Raw genomic sequence first — 15,201 nt, 5'->3', positions numbered from 1 at the left:
CCCCTGAAGCTAGAAATTAGGAGGCCCAACACAGATTTAGTGCACATGTTTTAAATTAAAAATAGTATGCACAAACATCACTGTTGTGTGTTATGCTGAATATACATTTACGTTTATTCTGATAGCAAATATATGAATTATTGCAGAATTGTCCACAACCAAACCACAATCCCTTTTTCTGCTTTTTCTTTGACCACTCTGTCTGTCAACATCAAGCCACTAGCAAGAAAATGTGTCCTTTTTTTCTGCTAAATTGAGGTTTGGCAATCAATTTGAGTGGGTACTACAATACTGCTGCCTTTTTGACTAGTTTTCTGTAGCGTTGTAAACAACCTCATAAGAAAGGCCACTCTTTGGTACCACAGCAGCATTTGTGTGCTTTTAATTTGAAGGTATTGATTTGTTGGGCATCTCTTGCTTTTACACAGGTGTTTCTTATCTTCCCTGAAATGTGTTTGTGGTCACGTTTGCATGTGTTTTCTCTCACTGCACAGTGTTTTATAATTGTGTTGATTATTGATTCGGGAGCTATCCAATGTTAAAATACTGAGAGAAGGGAAGACCATCCTCAAGTTGACTGATCTTGTGTGGAAGCAAAGAAAGGTTTTACTAATCTGAATTTTAGAAGCAACTGAATGCCCAATTTTGCACCACTGATGTATTGAAATGTATTAGTCTAAACAACATGTATGGTTTGAATGTATATGGTTTATACCCCCATCCATGACATTTTTACAAAAAAATTATTTTATGTGTTGTTTTTTCTTGGATCACATGACTGGCAGAACGTAACCTCATGGGGAAGAGGTTTAACTGACATGATTTAAGCTATATAGTTTATCGTTGAAGTCTTTGAATTTTTGGTCTCAGAATTTCACCAGTCCAGTTTTAGCAATTTTTGACTCGATTTTTTAAGATCCAAAACCAAATTTATCAACCACAGTATAGTTTTTTGAGGATTGGACACTTGTATTTTTAATAACATAATTCAGTGGTGTTACATTTCAACTTAGTTTATTCAATAGATTACATTTTACAGCCAGGATTCAGTTGCATTGGTTGAATTAATTTACAGTTTATATTGGCCTTTCTTTACTTCCATTGCCTTGTGTCCTCAATAAGTATGTGTGTCAACCTTGCCGTAATCAAACAGAAAACTATTACTAAGCACACCAACTTTGTAATTCCAGCACAACAGAACATTCTGTTGCTGTGCAGGCAGACAGGTGAAAACATATCTTAAACGTCATGTGCCAAATTTTCATTATCTCTCACTGTTGCCATGCAAGATTTACCATTTTTAGGCCTTCTTGGGTTCACTGAAAAATGACACTTCCTATCAGAGTACTGTTCAACCAGCTCTAAGAGGACAAACTTGTTTTAGAGGTGCCAGTTGTCTGACACTTTCTGAAACGCCCTGAAACCAGCCATTGTTCACTACTCCTAGTTGTAAATGCTTTTGTACAACAGCCAAAGATAATGGCAAGTTCATTAAAGACTTATCAGTTTAAGCCATGTGGTAAATATGTCCTAAACACTGTGTATGTGCCAAATATTAAGCACAGGTTTAAAAAACAAAAAACAAAAGAGTAAGTTCATCCATCACAAACCTCCAGAACAGCTCTAGTGCTGCTTGCCATAAATTCTCAAACTCTCTAGAACTCTTTTAAAGTGATGAACGCCATTGTTGCAAAAGATACTGTATTCTCTCATTTGGTGTTTTTGCTAATGAGAGCGCTGTATGAAAAGTCACTCCAAAATCTCCCATAGGTGTGCAATTGGGTTGAGATGTGGTGACAATTAAGATCATGTATGATTCACATCATTCACATCATACAGGTTAAAATGAAATTTTGTGCTTTTTTCTTCACTGCATTTATTTGATAGTTAGTTACTTTGATTATCATTGTATGTGATACAAAATATGTGATCAGCTGATAAAATATGATGCATGATATTGACATTAAAATACTGCTTAAAGGTTAACGAATCAGTAATAATCATTCAATTTTATAACACGTATACATGTGTAACATATATATTATTTACATTTTGTTGACAGTACTTATGTACTTTCATTCAGTGGTGGAAAAGTATTCAAGTACTGTTATAATTTTGAGGTACTTGTACTTCAATTCAGTATTTTCCATTTGCTGCAACTTTATACTTAAACTCCACTATGTTCCAGATGGTTATAGTCACTTTGCAGATTCTGATTATATCTTACAAAACATGATGTACTGTTGTAGATTATACTACAGTACAATGTATAAAGTAGATGAAATTAACAGCTCAACTGCTAAAAATTAAAATGCTGCTTACATTAATGAATCACAATATTTCTCCCAGTCCCTTCCTGCAGCCACACATTCCCAGCACTCTCTGTATTTGTCCTGTCTCTCAAGCCATCTTCTTTCCGTCAACTCCCCAGACCTACCGTCCTCACGATCCCCACCAGATGCCCTCAGACGTTTCCTTTTTTCCCTTCACGCGACTGCCCCACACATCTACATACCTGTTCCCACTTCTCTCATCAGCCCTGCATTTACCTGACCCACTTTTCCCACTCCTCATCTGCAACTTATTCTCTCATCAGCCTCTCACCTTGTACACCAATCATACAAGTTCACTTCTGTGTTTGTTGCCAGTTTCACTCTACTTGTTATGCTCTGCCCTCTGTTTTCTGTTGATATGGCTACACACTCTTAACTCTTAAAGTCAGTATAATGCTGTATAGCCAGTGGTGGATGACAAATTCTGATTCTATAAGTTAAAGCAGCAATACCACACTGTGAAAATACTCAACTACAAGTAAAGGTATGTAAGTATTATCGGTGAAATGTACTTAAAGTATCAGAAGTAAAAGTACTTATATGCAGAAAAATTGTTTGTCAGTGTTTTACTTATTATTATGTCGGATTAATGTCATGGGTGCATTAATGTATTGCTAAGATGTAGAGAAGTACAAAGTTGTACCTTTGTACTAAATTTTGTAAGTTACATTTACATACATTGTAATATAAGTGTTTATAACATATATATATATATAGCTTATAACTGAATGTTCTCTTTAAAAGAATCACGTTTGGCGTCACTAGAGGGCGCACCACTTGTTATCAAATAACCTTACCAGTCGAAATGTGTCTCTTTCTCTTTGTGTGTCACATTTTAAAACCTGTTTGATTTTGCTCTCGCTGTTTTTTTATGTTTCACATATGTTGATAGGTTACTGAGTTTAAAGCCTCTCGTTGGGGTTTTCTCATAGCCTAGACAGAATTGTTTTCTTTTTGTTTTTTTTTTCATAATTCACCACAGATACAGAGTGACTCCGCATCTCCTCTTCACCATCTGATCACGTTTTTGTTCGGCCAATCAGAGGCGGCGGAGATGCTCAGCAGTGCTATAAATCCAACGTGGAAGCTGAGAGGAAAGTAGGAATGAAAAACAATAGACACCTTCACACCGACCACACATCTAGAGCCTCTTTTAATCTCTTGATATTTTTCTACACTTAACATAAGGTAAGGGATTTCAGACTGTTACATATTTAAAGACAGATGTGGCTGGATTTATTTCTATAATAGAAATCGAAACTTCCGTCCTTTTTAAAAAAACAAAACAAAACAAAAATGTTAATGTAATGTTTGAATGTAGTATTAGTGATTCTTTAGTGTAATTCAACGACCATGTGCATGAGAGCAACAGATGATTAGACAGAGTCATCATTCATGTTGCTGTTGTTTATGTTTATGTTGTCTGTTATAATGTAAGTAGTTGCCTTGGAGATTGTCCTTGTCAATAACAGTTAGTTTAACCCTTTTTTTGTGCCAAATGTTTGTTCTTTTCATAACATCCCCTCTGGTTGTGTAGCTCATTTCTCATGCGCATTCAGATAAAGTGGTTCCACTGTGGGAAGCTCATCTGTCCTCTTCACCCTGTAGGTTTTGTGGTCAAGAAAATGGCCACCTCAACCAGTTCAAAACTGAACAAAGCTGTTAAACAGCAGTACATGGATCTCCCTCAGGGGGACAAGGTCCAAGCCATGTACATCTGGATAGATGGTTCTGGAGAGGGAGTGCGCTGCAAGACCAGAACTTTGGATTTTGAACCCAAGACAATTGAGGGTAAGATGTTGCTCCTGTATGATCAATACAAACATCTAAACTAGCATATAGTCGATCATGGTTGAAGATATTTAAGACTTTGGACATCAGTGATTTCAAATTTCTGTGTCAGATCTTCCTGAGTGGAACTTTGATGGCTCTAGCACCTACCAGTCAGAGGGCTCCAACAGCGATATGTTCCTGATTCCTGCAGCCATGTTCAGGGACCCATTCAGAAAAGACCCCAACAAGCTGGTGCTCTGTGAAGTGCTCAAGTACAACCATAAGCCAGCAGGTGACTGAGCAGAGCAGAGGAACAAATCTGAAAGTCATTGCATTTAAAGCTGTCCTGTATTTCAGCTAATACTCTATCGTTGTTCCAACAGAGACTAATCTGCGCAACAGCTGCAAAAAGATCATGAGCATGGTGGAGAATAACCAACCGTGGTTTGGTATGGAGCAGGAGTACACACTCCTGGGTATGGATGGACATCCCTTTGGCTGGCCCTCCAACGGCTTCCCAGGTCCACAAGGTGATTATCGGGTTTCTAGCTTGTCTCATTGTTTGAAATATAATACATTAGCAATCCTAGATTGCCAGCTGAATGTTAAAATTTAGTTCTTTCCACCTGATTAGGGCCCTATTACTGTGCCGTGGGAGCAGATAAGGCTTATGGACGAGACATAGTGGAGGCACACTACAGAGCCTGTCTGTATGCTGGGGTTCAGATCTGTGGAACCAATGCTGAAGTCATGCCAGCTCAGGTGTGACCCTGTTTATTTTTTCTGTTGTCCCACATTCAGGGTATTTTAAGTCAGTCGAACTGTGTTCCACCAGTTTATAATGTTGTGTCTGTGATTCAGTGGGAGTTCCAGGTTGGGCCTTGTGAAGGCATCAACATGGGGGACCATCTGTGGGTTGCTCGGTTCATCCTTCACAGAGTGTGTGAGGATTTTGGAGTGGTGGCGTCCTTTGACCCCAAACCAATCCCAGGGAATTGGAACGGTGCCGGCTGCCACACCAACTTCAGCACAAAGGAGATGCGAGAGGAAGGTGGACTGAAGTAAGAATGACTTTATTGTTTCAGTCTATTAAATGGCTAACTATTGTATGATTTTTGAACTTGGGTGTTTTTTGGTTTTAGTGTGTCACTAAACTCTTTGCTTCACAGAATCATTGAGGAGGCAATCGAAATGCTGGGGAAGAGACACGGGTATCATATACGAGCCTATGATCCCAAAGGTGGGCTCGACAACGCCAGACGCCTCACCGGTCATCACGAAACCTCAAACATCGACGAGTTCTCTGCTGGGGTGGCCAATCGTGGCGCCAGCATCCGCATCCCTCGCACGGTGGGGCTGACCAAGAAGGGCTACTTCGAGGACCGCCGTCCATCCGCCAACTGTGACCCTTACATCGTCACAGAGGCTCTGGTGCGTACATGTTTACTCAAAGAAGAGGGAGAGGAGCCCACTGACTACAGGACATGAACAGTCTATGACAACATGTCATTACCAGTACTGTATTTAGCCATGTATATTTCAAGACTTGATCTTTACCTTGTTGAATTTCTTACTTGACAGACAAAAGAATAATTTACGTATTCCTGCGGTCTTTGTGCATTTGGTTGTATGCAGCAGGTTGTCTTTGCTTCTGGCACATACATTGCCTTTTTGCCAACGCATTGTCGAGGTGTCATGGTAGAAGATTATTTGTATAGAACTACATTATTGTAATGTGTTAACTTGTACTAAGGAAAAACTGTCTTAAGTGCAGCAGAATTTGTCTGACCCTAAGGATCCCAAAGACATTTAAATATTTAGCAGTCTTGGCCTCGAAGTGGTTTTATCATGTTGTGGATAGATACGGTCACTTTGTAAGTCAATCTACTTTTGTATCTTTTTGTAAAAAAAAATGCATGTCTGTGCTGTTTCCACTTGTAATTGTCACTTGCAAAAAATCCTTAATAAACTAACATTTTTACATCTGTCTTTTGACTCCAGTTTAATGCCGCATGTATCCTGTCATGCTGACACAAACCTGCTTAGCACATCCAGACTACCAGCTGATAGAAATCTCTGAAATGTGACTAGTGTTAAGGGAGAATGCAGTTGTAATGTTTAACAAATGGTGGTTAATTAAGACAAGGGAACATCCACGTGATGCTTATTCAAACCTCTAACAGACCAAGTCGCAGCATTTGCTAGAAAATCAATATAATGTCAAACCTTTTGAGAGGTTGGACAGATTTTTGTAATTTACTGTAACGGTACTGACTACTTGCCACAGGTGAATCCAAACTTTGCGTATAACAGTCTTTCTAGTGTGTTCTGACTTAAACTTATGGCGAGTAAAGTACAGACAGGATGGGGAGTATTTCCAAATCAAATCTGTCTGAAGACCTGAGAACTGAACCAGAAGGGGGATGGCTGTTCATTTTGAGCAGTTAGTTGTACAGTGCCCTGTATAACTCACCATATCACATTAACTACTTAAACAAGTTAACTAACATAATTTCGTAGTTAGAGTAAATAAATTATATAAAGACAACTTAAAGGGATTATTAATACTTAATGCAAGGCTGCCTATTAACCATCACCACATTAAAAGGCCCCTGCATACTCTACTCTATACTCCTTTAAAACTGAGTCAGTGTCGTGACTGCCTCCAATTTCACTTGATTTGTACCATGTTACACATGTCATCTCTTAGTTCGTATCTATTCCTACAAATGTAAAAGAGTAAATATACACCCTGTACTAAGCTGATGAGGGTGAGTCATTCCTTGCATACAGGAATGTTTTCTTGCCAAAATCATAGGATCAGATCCTGGCTGAGAATCTTATTCCAAACATATTTAGTGAACCCAACAACCACAAAGGGGTATTGTGTGTAGGAAGTTTTCATCCATTGAACTTAAAAAAAAGTTTCTCGACTCTAAAGGGACACACAACAGTTTTTTTGCAAATTCGATGCGGCATTTCTGCTGATCATTTCGCGCTGTGGTTTGAAAGATTTGAAACATGCTTTTTTTTGAGTTTCCTCACAGATAACATCGTGTCTGCTATAATTTGTGTGCATCATGTCTGAGTATATTCTGAATTTCTGCTAGTCTGCTCATTCATGAGGTTGCATTCTTGTTGTAACTAGTAGTAGTTATAGTTACAGAAATCCAATCCAATTGTTCAAATTACTGCTAATAACTAAAAATTATATTTATCTAAAATAAGATTGTCTTTGAGTGGTTTAGCATTAAGCCTAGATTTAACATGAACAACCCTGTGTGTTTGAGACTTAATTTTACTCTGAGGGCCATGAACTGGGATCGCTGGTGGCAGGAAGGTGACAATGTGGCCTAGAGAGCCTCTCCAGGCAACAAAGTCAGTGTCCCTGAGTGAGACATTAAATTTTGTTCACTAGAAAGGAATACACCGTCAACAAGATGCGTTTAAACAGTTTATTGATGAAAGTGATTGGTGTGTGAGGCTTGAAACTCGGCTGTTGTCCTTCCCTTGCATTTTGTGTTGTGGGGTAGCTTTGGTAGGGAATCTGCCATAGCATCCGGGCACAAGGTTGAGGAGTGTTAGGTGGGTGTTTATGGGAATGCCGAAAGTATGGAGTTGTGGTCCTGCTCCTAAAACTATGCTAAATAGCTTCAATATATAGAGATATATATGAAGGGACAAACCAGAGATAATAAGTAGAACATAAATGCATAGACAACAAAAGGAAGACAGAAAATGAAAGGGGATCCTTACATCCAAAGTATTTAGTTCTCTAAGGGAAAACATTTTAATCTTGGATGGCCCCAGTGTTAGTTTCATGCCGTGCTATACTCATTGATCTGTACAAAATGATGCCATGATGAAGAACTTGCAGTGCTATGCTCTATTAAGCTCGGTGTGAAACATAAACCCATCCTGAGGTTCTTGAGCATAAGGTAAGGTACTGTAAATCCCAAGCTGGTTACCTACCTTCATTGAGGATGCAGCTGTAAATTTGGGGTGTTCTAACTTTATTTGAACACAGTAATGTGCAAAGTCTTGTAAGCCGAACTTCTTTCAATTTAATTCCATAAAGGCAATAGTTCTACATATTCTTCTTCTTGAAGTGGCATGGACGCCCTTAAATGAACTGGAGTCACAGTGAGTGTAGTGGTATTTGCTTGCAGCAACGTATTTGACAGCAGTCTTGAGAATACACCAAATTCGATTTGGCTGAGTTTACTGCCAAACGAAGATCACGTTGCATTGGCCTCCTTTAATTATGTCCACAAGCTAAGCAAGATTTTACTGCACGTAAATGCCACTTGCAAACAGACATATTGGACAGAATCACAGATATTCAGTCAGTGGCATATTTTGTCACTTATTACTACAGTGAGAGACAAATTAAGAAGAGTCACCTGTACTACGTAGAAACTCTGACTGAGGCTATCATTGAAATGCCTTTTCTTACGTGTGAATGTAGTGTACTGTATATTTACTGTTGCACAACCTACTGATATGTCCCTAATGACTGAGGGAGCCCCTCCTCAGTTTCTCCTGTGTAATTTGACCCCATTATAGGCTACTGGGTGTACAGAGTGGTGCAAAAGTGTGTGGATACTCCACTTTGGCAACAAAATGAGGATAGTTTTTTTATCCAGCACTTTTCATCCAACTGGGCACTGGGATGTGCGTGTCTTTTTTATCATTGATTAATAATATGAGGGCAAATGATGATATTTCAGATAAGTTAACCTGGGCTGATAAACTGGAGGGACAGCAGGTTTCACGAAGAAAACATTATGCCTAGAGCCTCGTTTCCATGGCAGCCGGAGTCTAAGCTCACGCAAGCTGGTGTGTGGAAGAGAAGTGGGGGGTGGGGAGCTATACCAGGCTATTACATAACAAGAGGCAGGTCAAGAATATGCATAGCGCAGAACAAAGAACATGTATTTTACAAAACGCAACTCTGGCTCTTTTTAAAAAATGTCCAGGAAAGTCATTGTAGTATCGTATATCAAGGCACGCCACATAATCTAATTTCCCCCTTTTGATCATACAAAACAAACTATTCATTGTAAATAAAGAGGCATTTGCACTTCAGTCGGTTGCTCTAGACTCAATCAGATATCTTGAATCCAAACAGCAAATGAAAGCACCTTCCTTGACTGCGTTAGCGCTAATCTCATCAAATAAATGCTGTCTCTTCCGCTTTGGAGGGCCTGTCGCCACAATATCACCACTACCACTGATGACACAACAGACTTTCTGTGTTTTCTGTCCCACCCCTCCCCCTCCTACTCAACCTCAAAGGGCCTCTTCCCCTGCGGCAGTGGGTTTGGGGACATGTAGTGAAAACTGTCGCAGCATGGCTGGCCTGATTGTTGGAAACTTGAGCAGCTGTTAAAGCAGAGCCGCACTGTAAGACAGAGAGTTTAGAGAGCCCCGGATGGAGGAGCATGGAGATCAGACCACCATAAATTGTGACCAACGTCATCAGCATATCAAACAAACACATGGCAGTCGTATGATTAGAACTGTCCTGAGTGCCATGATTAAATCTGACCTCAAAGCTCAGCTCTTATCAATGTAGATTTCATGTAATTGCTAAAATACTCCAGCTGGATAATGGGACACAACAACATTCAATTCAGCACAAAAAAATGTTTAGACAAGGAGAATCCTTGTGTGTTGTCCTATTAAATTTGGCAGTCCTGCTGCGCATGCACCACAGCTGCCTGTGTGATAAGAAACATAAGAGAGCAGAAATGCTGGTGACAAGCTCAATGCAAGATTTTAGTCCTGGCTGATTTGGTGACCTGTATAGTTGCTGGTAGTAACAGCAAATGCAAACTATTGTGCTTTTAAGCAAAAAGTCAGGCAGTAATTGCCCTTTTTTTCCCCCCATCATTCTGTGAACAACCCTGATCTGATTTTATGCTGCACACAGCATGAGTCTGCGAACAGCATGGCACAGTGAAAGGAGTTGGTTACCTCGCTGAGAAGTTGGAGGTGTGCAGCCTGTCGCCAGCAGCTCTTCTGCTCAGTGTGGCTGCTCCATTACTCCCTGCAAAATTTCAAACTGATCTGCTGTCAAAAAAAAGACCACTGTCTTGTTTTGTTCACTCAATTTTGATGAACTCAGCAGTCAGTGGTAATCTCACTGACAAATACATTGCATTTCATGTGACTACTTCATAAGATACAAGATAAAAGGTGGATTTATTTGTCACAATCTAACAGCTTATAGAGTGAAATTTAGATTGTAACTCTCTTCTGCTACATAGCAGACAATTTACATTAATATAGAAGCAATTATAAATATGGTAAACTATAAATAAACTATTTTCTGTGAATTAGAGTTTAAGAGTCTGATAGCTTGGGGGGAAAAGCTGCTCTGCAGTCTGTTGGTGTGGCATCTGAAACTTCTATATCTCTTCCCAGAAGGCAGCAGGGTGAACAGGCTGTGGCTGGGTGGGTGGGTACTGTCCTTTAGCATCCTTTGGGCTCTGCAGGCACCTCACCTCACCGATATCACTGATGCTTGGGAGATGGGTACTAATGATCTTCTGAGGAGTTTTAATCACCCTGCAGAGCTCTCTGGTCCTGGGCCGTGCACATCCCATGCCTGTTAGTCATGTTTCCAGTCAGTTTTCCGTTGCTCCTCTGTAAAAGCTGACAAGAACTTGGCGTGGGAATTTGGCCTTCTTAAGCTTCCTCAAGAAATCCAGTCGCTTATGAGCTTTCTTCACCAGCGTGGAGATGTGAGATGACCATGTCAGATTCACCTGCTCCACCTCAGCTCCACTGATGTAGACTATGCTACTCCACTCAGTGACCACACCCTTGCAATTGAAAAAGGGAGACATAAAAAGTCTGGTCCTGGTTACCAAGAGAATATGGAGACTTTAAGCACTGGACGACTGACGAGGTGGAGACAGAGAAGCATTTTCTCCTGAAATATGATAAATATAGAAGCATAAGCAAACAATATTTAAATAGGATTAAGAATAATCCTTGGAGAAGGACATACAGCAAATCTTTCCTCCAAGTATATGTCCCTGCGTCTCAACCTGAGGGACAGCAAGTGGCTCAGCCAAACAGTTGCACTTAACGTTTGCTGCGTTTTGTTTTGTTGTAATGTATAACTGCTAATTTGAATGGCTTTGATTAGATTAATCTTGTTATGTCACATTTAAATGTAAACTTTTTGGATTTTGTTGCAAACTGCTTTGGCAACATCATTTAAATGAAACAGTCATGCTAACGAAGCACACTGAACTGAAATGAACTGTACACAGAAGTGTGTGTCTTTATCTCTTTTTTCCTGAAATCAACAATCAGCTTCCCGCTTTTGCTGACGTTAATAAATATGAAGCCACAGCCCAAGCCCCCCATGAATTGTGCTGCCCTGCTTTATAGTCATTTTGTCACAGTATGCCCATTCAAGTTAGTGGTAGGCTAAACAGTAAGTCTCTGGTGCTCTTGCTAAGGGAGGCGGGGTTAAAGGAAATGCTGGTTCGCTTGTGCTTGTGGGGCTGGACAATGAGGGAGTTATGCAAAAGATCTGGGTAATTTTATACTCACGTGTAACTGAGCAGCAGAATCTAGTTCTCTTTATACATCCATGCTACAGCCAGAAGGTGGTTAGCTTAGCTTAGCATAAAGACTTAAAGCAAAGGGAAACAGCTGCTGGTTGCCTGGCAACCAAATTTGACAAAATCTGTCTACAAGCACCTTTAATTTAATTATTTAAGTTTAATCTATACAAAAACCAAAGTATAAAAATTATACTTTGCTGTTTTACGGGGGTTATATGCATGACAAGGTGGTGTAAACACACCACATGCCGTCATTTTACACTAACAAAAGCAATACAACATGTTAATTAGTGACCTTTAGAGGGGCTGGTAAGTGGATTTTGTTCTTTTTGGAGGGGACCATGCTAGCTGTTTCCACCTGTTTCCACTCATTATGCTAAGTTATGGTAACTTGCTTCAAATGTAGTGGACAGATATGTGGTCTCAATCTTCTTATCTAAATCTAAATTCTCTTTGGTGTAAACATTTCTTTTTATACCCACAGAGGAGCCGCTCTCAAGACAGGTTGTAATTAACAAGAAGGTGTTTAAAGTTAACGAGAAAGGGCAGAGGGCTTTACGGCTTTCAGGTTTTCCCACCATATTGTTGACATAAACTGGTCATGAATTAGAAATTTGTCGCCCCTATGGTATTGAGTTTTGTGTTGTATCCTTAACAATCTGATCATTTTACTTACCAATAGCATAAACAGTAAGTTGAACTGCTCTAAAAGTCATTGTAAACATGAGGAGTTGAAAACATAGGTCAAAGCTTCACCTGTTTTTCTCCTCTGTGTTTGGCTGACAAGACCAGACACATCTTCCCGAAAAGTTCCCTCTTATCCTGTTTTGCTGAACTCCTTGGTGTCAAGTTGCTAATCCGCAGCTGGGACAAAAAGTTCTCACTTTTTTTCTTTGAATGTACATGTGTCTGCTACTCAAGTGCATCTTGTTCTTTGGAAAGATTTACAATAGTAGCCCCTTTGCAGGGTCGGAGACATCTTTTAAATCACTTCTCAAGACATTCCTTTACAAAAAAGCCTTTTATTAATTATAGTGCTTCCATCCTTCCATCTCTGTCTTGTCTTATACGTACATTATCACTTTTGTGGAACATTATTTCTTTTTACGTTTGTATAATTTTAAATTGCTTGATTTTATTTGCCTATGTCTTGAAATGTTTTGTGACTTTGCATTTTGTGAAATTTGTGTTCAACCATGTAAAGCACTTTTACATCATTGTCGAGCATTGTTCTGCCGTTAAGCCGAAAGCAGAGGTAATAACAGAGCTGAATCGACATCTGACAGGCTGGGACACATGAGGCGCTGTCTAAAATCACACACTGGGGCAGCATTGTGCCTGCATTGTTTGGTTCAGTGTAAAAAGGTTAAGTCTTCCTTAAGGCAGTACTGCAGGATCTCTGTTTAGAAAGGGCTATAGTCCACCAGGTTTCAGTGAGCCTTCTGTAATGACTTCACATAACAAACAAGTCTTTGCCCTGCAGAACAAGCTAATCAGCAGTAAACGCCTCTTTAACTATCTTTGTTTTTTTCACAGTTTATCTGAATATAATGAAACCACATCAATTGATGCCTGCTAACATATAGGTTTGATAAGTTTTAAGCAAAAGTAACCTAAAGCAAAATATTTTCAGAATTGATTTGTTTACTTGGACTTTCTTTCTGGGCTGTTTCACCTCCCCCACTGTCAAACCCCATCCTACAGTTTACAATCCTCTATAGCAAGGCCTTCAGGAACTGTGACGGCAACGCCGCTCCCATCCTCAAGAGTTCAGTCACAAAGATAATGAATTTTCTCAAAGGTCACAGGGTGAGCAAGCCATGACCGAGAGTCTAGTATGTCCAGTTGTGCTTTAAGGAGACATGACTAAATGGGAATATAATAGACTGTTAAGTGGGACCAGATGGCTTCATGGTGGTGCGAGCTGACAGAGATAACAGAGCAGTAAGAAGAAAGGACACAGTCTTTGTTAAATGCAGACAGTGTAACCCCAGATATGTAACTACAACGGAAAGACCTAGAGCTGTTGGCTGCGACTTTGAGGCCATACTTGTTGTGGTGGCAGCCCGGCTGACGGTGAGTGTCCTGGTTTTTTCTCCTTTTTATCAGTTATTCTGCTTTTTCCTTGGTTTTCTGTTCCCTGCCTGCCTCCCTGTGTTTTCTCCCCTGTGTGCTCTCTCTCTCCCTCTGCTCCTGAGCCCAGCCAACTACCTGCACCTGCATCTCATCAGCCACCTCGTCAGCCTGCCACACCTGCCAGTAATCACCTCATGACTGCCTGTATTTCAACCCCGGTTCTCCACACCATCCTCGCTTGATTGTCGTTGCTCCATACCCGGTGCCACCTCCGTGTTCAGGCTTTCATGTTTCTTGTTTTTTCACATTGTCCCAGTGCCTTGTCGCCGTCATCCCTAACCCTGTCTCTCTGTCTGTTTCCCTCCCAGGTACACTCACCCTCGTCTTCCGTTCAGTCGGCTGGGTTCATCCACCGGCCCTCTCCTCCTCAGACTTCCCTCACGGTGTCCTCCCTGTTCTCCCACCGCTCCTCGCTTCCTCAGCCCCAGTGTTCCCCGGCTCCCTGGCCCCCTATCTCCTTGGTTCCCCGTGCCTGTGCTTCCCCGACATCCACCTCTTCCTCTCCTCCAGTCCCTCTACCCCCTTTCTCCCTCAATAAACCTCCTTCCCTCCGAACATTGCATTTGGGTCCTCTCTGTCCCCACACCACACAACCCCGTAACAATACTATATGCCATGTAAATTCTCATATGCCATTGCTGTTTACTTCTTTGTTGTTTATGCCAAGTGCTGAGGTTTGACCACACAACCTCCATGAGCTCTGCAGGGCATGCTGGGTTACTGAGTTCCAGAGGTCTTTTGGAATTTCACCAACCCTCATATTCCTAAATTAGGTTATGGCATCTTCCAGATACAGCCATTGGTTAACACAGGGGTGTCCCCCTGTTCAGTATTTCTGAAAACTTACATTAGGGCATTTTCCAGTCTGTACACTGAACAAAATTATAAATGCAACACTTTTGTTTTTGCCCCCATTCATCATGAACTGAATTTGAAGATTCTCAGTCATCCAGGTCATAGTTATCCAACGAAGGTTAAAATCAAGGGCAACTGGACTTGGTTGAAGATACTGGAAGACGTTTCGTCCCTCATCCAAAGGACTTCTTCAGTTCTGACTGACTGGCAGGGAAACTCAGCTATTTAACCTCAGTGGGGTCGTTGGCCCGGGTCATCGATACCGCTGGTTCGTTAGTGTTCCTTGTTGCTGTGACAACAGTCGTTACAGTCGTTAAGACTACCTGTGGCCAAGACTGAACGACCATCGTTGGTATCTTCACCTGAGGCCAATAGGTTACGTTTGTTGAGTTTCCTGGGAAGTGATGAAAGGACAGCATTGTAAGTGGGGGATAAGTGGTGGCGTAGACCCCCTCCCCTGTTCAATGACGGCTTCTCAACCCTGGTGTAGATGCTTCCTTGACACCTCTTTCAAACCA

At 40.8% G+C, this 15,201-nt stretch overlaps 1 protein-coding gene across 1 annotated transcript; it reads left to right on the top strand.

The window, feature by feature from the left end:
• Positions 1-562: 562 nt before the first annotated feature.
• glulb (glutamate-ammonia ligase (glutamine synthase) b) lies at positions 563-6,087 on the top strand. Its single transcript, XM_046049738.1, has 8 exons — positions 563-603; positions 3,316-3,521; positions 3,942-4,124; positions 4,237-4,398; positions 4,490-4,636; positions 4,741-4,868; positions 4,968-5,167; positions 5,276-6,087. The coding sequence occupies exons 3-8, from the start codon at positions 3,959-3,961 to the stop codon at positions 5,592-5,594; spliced, it is 1,122 nt and encodes a 373-aa protein (XP_045905694.1). The 5' UTR covers positions 563-603; positions 3,316-3,521; positions 3,942-3,958; the 3' UTR covers positions 5,595-6,087.
• The last annotated feature ends 9,114 nt before the right edge of the window (positions 6,088-15,201 follow it).

The sequence above is a fragment of the Micropterus dolomieu genome, linkage group LG05 (assembly GCF_021292245.1).
Source record: "Micropterus dolomieu isolate WLL.071019.BEF.003 ecotype Adirondacks linkage group LG05, ASM2129224v1, whole genome shotgun sequence".
In the NCBI taxonomy this organism is placed as follows: domain Eukaryota; kingdom Metazoa; phylum Chordata; class Actinopteri; order Centrarchiformes; family Centrarchidae; genus Micropterus; species Micropterus dolomieu.
The sequence above is the reverse complement of the archived record's forward strand: the minus strand, read 5'-3'. Positions and strand labels throughout refer to the sequence as shown.